This window comes from Mastacembelus armatus, chromosome 21 (genome assembly GCF_900324485.2).
Source record: "Mastacembelus armatus chromosome 21, fMasArm1.2, whole genome shotgun sequence".
NCBI classification, from domain to species: Eukaryota; Metazoa; Chordata; class Actinopteri; order Synbranchiformes; family Mastacembelidae; genus Mastacembelus; species Mastacembelus armatus.
The window spans coordinates 27,749,208-27,756,682 of record NC_046653.1 but is presented as its reverse complement, the minus strand read 5'-3'; the positions used below and the strand labels follow the sequence as shown (position 1 = coordinate 27,756,682).

At 41.4% G+C, this 7,475-nt stretch overlaps 1 protein-coding gene across 1 annotated transcript; it reads left to right on the top strand.

Annotated features, from left to right (window-relative positions):
- Positions 1-1,934: 1,934 nt before the first annotated feature.
- LOC113123234 (trace amine-associated receptor 4-like) lies at positions 1,935-3,795 on the top strand. Its single transcript, XM_026295051.1, has 2 exons — positions 1,935-2,098; positions 2,988-3,795. Exons 1-2 carry the CDS (start codon positions 1,935-1,937, stop codon positions 3,793-3,795), a joined length of 972 nt encoding a protein of 323 aa, XP_026150836.1.
- The last annotated feature ends 3,680 nt before the right edge of the window (positions 3,796-7,475 follow it).

Genomic DNA, 7,475 nt, shown 5'->3' with positions numbered 1-7,475 from the left:
ATAACACTGAACGTAACGGAACATAAACACTGTGTCATCCAACACTTAACAACTCCCATAATGCACCTGGCCGTCAACTCCGACTGCCGAGTCATTGCAGTATGTTTGATTAGTGTAGCAGCTGTAGTATGGTCGCTAGTGCGCATCAACACCAGGCACACCAAAATCCAGAATCGGCAACTTCATTCTATAAACAGTAGCAGGAGACTCAGTCAATACACACACAGGCAGACTCTCTCCCGGTCTCGTATAGCAGGTCAAACAATATGCTAATGAGGCAAAATCTCCGTCCAAATAAACGTCAATAAAGTCCGTTTTTATCCAACTAAAAACAATGATAAGATCTAAAAACATATTAATAGCAACAATACATTATGTTTACATGTAGTTTGAACCCAAAATACATAACTTTTAAGCTCGCTAGCTTAGTTGAAGTGAAAAGAGCATCGAAACACATCTTACCAGCACCAGCGTTATCCAGCTTTTGTCCAGAGATGCTTTGAGACCTAATATAGGCAGTGCTTACGTGCTGACTACATAAAAGTTCATAAGTGTTTCTCTGTTCTTGTATCCAAAACTTTCGTTGGCTCCTTGTACTCACTCATGAAATTTATTTCTGGTGAAGATTATGGTAATTTTGGGCCTCACATATGCTTCCTACTTGTCGTAGTATGTTTGCAGTACCTTTGCTTCATCCGTCATCAGCGCCCAGGTGTTGAAGATATCTCTTCCTTTTTCTCCTATCCACAGGGGCAGATAACTGCACTTTTTCTTGTCGCCCTTTTTCTTCGATGGACCCACGAACATGAGCTCAGCATGTTGTCTGAACTTACGCCATGCATCCGGTAAGTTAGACGATTCGCAATTCAGGTGCGATGATGGTACTCCGGCAAATTCCACTATATTTACTTTTCTTCTGACCCCATGTCTTGTTATTTGTTTGTTGCTTGGATTGCACCAGTGAGTACAAAACAAACTTTCCAAAGAAACAAACTTTCGAGGTTTAATCCACTGCCTGCAGCTACATTACATGTGACCAATGACTTCTGATACCCGCCAACCTCTTGCCATAGTACCGTAAACTAGAGTCACAAATATTGAGCACTTACGTGAATATTATGCATGTTAAAGTTATATTATAGTTATTGTAACTATTGGTGATGCATGCTGTGCATATAAATCAGTGTATATTTATGTTTGGTGGCAATGTATGTCCTACAGGTGTAAAACTGATTGGTATTATATTTGTTACAGCACTACACCTACAATTCAGAAAGAAAACTGAGAAAGGAAACCATCTTGTTTGCATTGTAATTGATGCCCAGCAGTGGCCACAAACCACACATGTACTAAGCAAAACTCCCAGGAAATGTGTTTGACTGTGCTCGAATATTGATGCAGCTCAGATCACTGTCGTTTTTATATCTGTGCACAGATACTGTGATTTCTTCTTATAGACGTTAACCAGCAGCCATTCCCAAACTGCTGCTGCTGAGACATTCCTGAGTTTATAACCAAGTCAATATACATCAGGTTCACACAATCAGGTAAACGGACATGTAAAATAAATAACAGGGACAGTTTGAGGTGACTGAAGTTTGTCTTGTTGGCTTTACCCAGACTGAGCAGCTCCATCTGTGCTTTGTTAACCTCTGTGGACAGAGGTTTGGTAAAGCTGAGTATTGGGCTGCACACAGAACTAAAGAAGAGGAAAACACATTTACCAATGTCAGTGGTTTAACTCAGATGGACTGTTAGACACAGCAGAGTCTGGTGGTACACAAGAGGAACAAACTTCTGGCCAATGAAGAGTTGTTTCAGAGAGCGAGGGAGTTGGTGTCCACCAGAGAGAAAGGCAGGAGAGGAGATAAAGGAGCTGTCAGACAGAGCTGTGGTCAGAAAGCTGTCTGAGCTCTGCAGCTTCTCCTCTGATGATGGAAGAAGCTGAACTCTGCTTCCCAGAGCTCCTCAACACCTCCTGCAGGAGGCCACCACTCCCTCAGTCGGAGGAGGTGTTGGTTTACAGCCTGATGTTCCTCTTCTCTCTGCTCACTGCCGTTCTCAACCTGCTGGTCATTATCTCCATCTCCCACTACAGGCACTGACAAACCTCTGCATTATTTCATGTTGTGATTGATCAGTCAGATCATGGGAAATGATGTTCAGGATTCATTTCAGAGCTTGTGTTGTGTGTGAGCTTTGGTAAAAAATACAATTGGAAAAGACTTGTAGTAGCTGAGAATGTCAACATTTCTCACAGTCTGTCAAATCTGATTTGTGCACAAATTGTGTTTGACATTCTCAGTTCTTTTTTAGAACTACAAATCTTTTCTCCACATCTGCAAACTTGGATTTCTCCTTGTTTCTCAGGTGAACAGAGGCTGCTCTAACCCACAGGCTTTGAAATACTGAATTACTGTTGGGTATGTCCAAATGTTTATAGAAATATGTTGATGGTCCAGTTACACAAAGACAAAAGTGATTTTCTAACCATCTGAGAACGAGCTCAGAGCTGTGTGAAACCTTGAAGTTACAAGTATGAATGATGTCCCTGTTTTTACAGCTGAAATCTGGACCAGTATTTGTTTGTGAAGCTTGGATGTGTAACTTCAGTGTCCACACAGTGTGGGAAGTAGTTTTCTACTTTGAATCTGTACTTTGATATTCCATTTTTCTCACAGGTGTTTTTGTGGAACCTCCCATTTGTTTAGACACACAGTGTTTTTGTGGAATGACAAAGTGCAGACTTGAATGTCTCCTTTTTTCTCAGGTGAACAGAGGCTGCTCTAACCCACAGGCTTTGAAATAGTTTCTGAACATCATTTCCCAAACTCCCAGCCTGATCTGAGCACACAGCAGTGGCTTCAGTCTCCTTGTATTTTGATAGACTGAGGTTTTGAATGATTCTTCCTGCTCTTGTTGCACAGCAGCTGCTGTTTTTGATGATACTGTTGATGATACACAGAGATGATGTCCTCTTGTTGCAGGCAGCTCCACTCCCCCACAAACCTCATCGTTCTGTCTCTGGCCGTGTCAGACTTCATCATGGGTTTGGTGATGCCAATGGAAATCGTCATGATGTGGACCTGCTGGGTCCTGGGAGACCTCATGTGCTCTCTGTACTTTTTGCTCCCTACTACAATTATCTCTGCCTCTGTAGGAAACATGGTGCTGATATCAATCGACCGTTATGTTGCAATTTGTGACCCCCTGCATTACCTGACCAGAATCACTGAAAGAACAATCACCATCGGTATTTGTCTGTGTTGGATCTGTTCAGTTTTCTACACCATTTTCTACTTATATGATTCCCTCACACAACCAGGCAGGTATAATTCTTGCCATGGGGAGTGTGTGATTAACATCACAGCAGCGGATGTGGACCTTGTTGTTACATTTATTATTCCCATTTCTGTCATCATAATTCTGTATATGAGAGTGTTTATAGTGGCGGTGTCTCAGGCTCGTGCCATGCGCTCTCACGTTGCAGCCAAACTCCAGGTTTCAGGAACTCGGATGATAAATAAGTCTGAGTTGAAAGCAGCCAGGACTCTGGGTATTGTTGTAGTTGTGTTTGTGCTCTGCTACTCTCCATATTATTGTGTCTGTCTCACTGGAAGCAACATCATGATCGGTTCTGCAATTGAGGCCTTTGTGAGCTTCCTTATGTTTAGTAACTCTGGTCTGAACCCTCTGATCTATGCCCTGTTCTACCCCTGGTTTAGAAAAGCTATGAAACACATAGTCACTCTTCAGATACTGAAGCCTGGCTCCCGTGAGGCCAACATGCTGTAGACACTGTGATGTAAATAAAATGAGCCTTTTTCCTTTTGGATAATTGAGGCTTTTTGTATCAGTAAGAAGTAGAATGTGTGTTTTCAGGAGAAAAGGAGTGTGAACAGCTGCTGCAGATTCATAACAAGATGTTTCATTGTTACACAATTCAAAGGCTTCAGGATCCACAGTAGAACGTACTCATTAATCTTTATGATGACAGAGCATTGATAACCAAGTCATCCAAAGTTGAACCTTACCTTCAATCTAGTCAGACATGTCTGTACGTTTATTATCAAATGTTTAACAGTCAAGCTCTTAGTCCAAATCCTGAAGCTGATTTCAACGTAGTGTTTTTTATTTGACCTTTGTATTTAAACATACTAATGAGACTTTGTAATTGCAGGTTCATGGTTTCAAAAATGTTTTGGCCTATTATCAGCCATTAAAACCGTTTGTATAGAAGCAATGAAACTATTTCAGTACTTTCATCCAATTTCATCACTTATAGTAATGTTTAGTCATCTGCATTTCTGCGTGCCCATAAGGCTGTGGACACACTAGACATTTTTAAAAACTTCACCGATTTTGAAAACATGGTAGAACAGAGTTTGAAGTGACTTTTAACAAACTAATCTTACCGCTCACACTAGAGAATTCAACTACTCTGTGAGACCACACAACTGCCATTTTTAGTAATGATTTCATGTTAGTAATTCCACAGATACGAGATCAAACATGAGTTCGTAAAGCATGCCTTTTCCTTGGCAGTCTAACGCTATATCGGTATGTCTTGCACAATATGTTAAAAAGACTCCCGTGTTGTTGGGATAATTCTTAAAGCATGTCTTATCAATGCTGCTTTTGGCGCTGGTTTCGTTTTGCTACCATGTTTATCAGGCATAAACGTACGCAACATCTGGTTGATATTTTCCCGGCTGCTGGCTTTCATCAGCTATTGTCAGTAGGAATCATCAATCAAACATGTTTGATAATTACAATCTAGTCTCCGACCTGATCAGGAGCAGTCAAACAATTGTGCTGACATCACACACTTGAAGATTGTTTAGGCAAATTATTTGTGATGACAAACCTTGATTTGGGCCGAGCCCTACGACCACTGGAGGGAGAAAATTTGGCATGAAATCGTGTAATGTGTCTCCAGCCTAACCAGTTCAAGAAAAAGCCACCAGATAGCTAACTACCTGAATATTTAGATAAGTTATTCATTGTACCCTTAACCCTCTGGGGTCTAAGGGGGTTATGGGGCCCTGGACAAATTTTGACATGCCCTGACATTTGTGCTTTTTTCAGTTACTTTTAAACATATTAATGGCTAAATTCTGATAACACTGTAATCAGCACAAAATGGGCTACAGGTTCTGATAATGAGTAGGCAGGTAAGGAGCGAGGGAGGGGGAAGGGAGGTAGATGGGGCTGCAGAGAAGTAGAGCTGAGTGTCGTCCACATAGCAGTGGAAATTGATATTGTATTGCCTTAAGCTATTCCCAAGCAGAAGGAGATCGATAATGAAAAGGAGGGGCCCCAGGACAGAGCCCTGAGGCATGCCATAGCTGAATTATTGCGGACTTGGAATGAAAGTTCTGCAGGTGGATGGGTATGGTCTGAGAGGTAAGATGTGAACCAAGCAAGAATGGTGTCGGCAATAATAATAATAATAATAATAACAATAATAATACATTTTATGTCAAGGCGCCTTTCAAAGTCTCAAGGTCACCTTACAGAGAGAAAAAGGAAGGATACAGCATGAAATACATAGGGTGCATTAAAACAACGATAACAGCAATACATAAACAGAGGGCCAAAATGTGTAGAGTATCTAAGAAGTGGGCAATATACAGTAAAAGTAAATGGAAACACAGAAACCCAGAGGACAGAGGAACAACATGAAACAATATGAAACAGGCGGAGTGTGGTAGAACATCACGGGCTGCTTTTTGAGAAGTTTAGAGAGTTAGGTGGAAAACGCTATACGGAACAGATACGTTTTGAGTGATGATTTAAAAGTTGATAAGTCCGGAGACGATCGAATGCGATAAGGGAGAACATTCCAAAGGCGGGGCGCAGTGTGGCCGAAGGCTATAGCGCCCGTCGTGGCCAGGCGCCCCGTAGGGGTGCAGAGGAGAGTGGAACTGGAGGAGTGGAGAGTACGAGGTGGAGAATAGATATGAAGTAGATCAGTGATGTATGGTGGGGCAATATAGTGGAGGGCTTTGTAGGTGAGAAGGAGGATTTTTAGTTTATACGGAAGGACACAGGGAGCCAGTGAAGTTGTTTAAGGACGGGTGATATGATGTGAGGATGGAGTTCTGGTGATGATTCGGGCAGCAGAGTTCTGGACAAGATGGAGTTTGTGAAGTGATTTGAGAGGTAGACCAGTGAGGAGTGAGTTACAGTAATCCAAATGAGAGGTGACAAAGGCATTAACAAGTAAGGCCGTGCTATCGGTGGTGAGTGAAGAACGGATGCAGTTTATTTTACGAAGATGGGAGTAGGCCGACCGGGTAGTGGTATTGATATGCTGAGTGAAGGAGAGAGTACTGTCTAGAATGACACCCAGGCTCTTAAAGGCCTGTGGTATGTAGCCTGATACTAGAGATAAATTTACTAAGTCAAATAAAGATGAGTTAATTAATGACAGGGTGTCTTTGAGCAGTGTAGTTGGGATGGGGTCTAAGAGACACGTTGATGATTTCGATGAAGCAACTAATGATGTAACTTCAGAGAGATCTATGGGAGAGAAGCAGTCTAAACATAACTGAGGTCTTGCAGATGATTCAAGAGCTACTGTAGTAGAAGATTCATTTATTGCAGGTATAGGAAGCATCTGATGAATTTTCTCTCTAATAGTTGTGATTTTATTTGTAAAGAAACTCATAAATTCATCACTGCTGAGAGCTAAGGGAACACTGGGCTCAACAGAGCTGTGACTTTTTGTCAGCCTGGCTACAGTGCTGAAAAGAAACCTGGGTTTGTTCTTATTTTCAACTATTAGTGATGAATAGTATGCAGTTCTGGCTTTACAGGGAGCTTTTTTATATGTTAATAGACTGTTTTTCCAGGTTAGAAAAAAATTTCCTCTAAATTTGTGGAACGCCACTTCCTTTCCAGCCTTCGTGATGCCTGCTTTAAGGTACGAATATGTAAATTATACCATGGAGCTAATCTCCTCTGATTCACTAACTTCTTTTTCAGAGGGGCCACAGTATCAAGCGTTTCACGCAGTGAGGCTACAGCACTGTCAACAACATGATCAATTTGGTAGGGAGTGGGATTGAAGCAGCTGCCCTCCACTGTGTTGGCACATGGCATAGATGTAAATAAAGATGGAATCATTTTCTTAAATTTATTAACAGTGTTGTCAGATAAACTTCTGCTGTAGTGGAATTTTCTTCCAAATAATAATAATAATAATACATTTTATTTCATGGCGCCTTTCAAACTCTCAAGGTCACCTTACAGAGAGAAAAAGGAAGCATACAGCATGAAATACATAGAGTGCATTAAAACAACAATAACAACAATGCATAAACAGAGGGCTAGAATGTAAAGGCAAAAGTGCAGAGCATCCAGGAAGTGGGCGATGTACAGCAAAAGCAAATTGAAACACAGAAACCCAAATGACAGAACAACAAATATGAAACAGTATGAGACAATATGAAATAGGCGGAGGGTGGTAG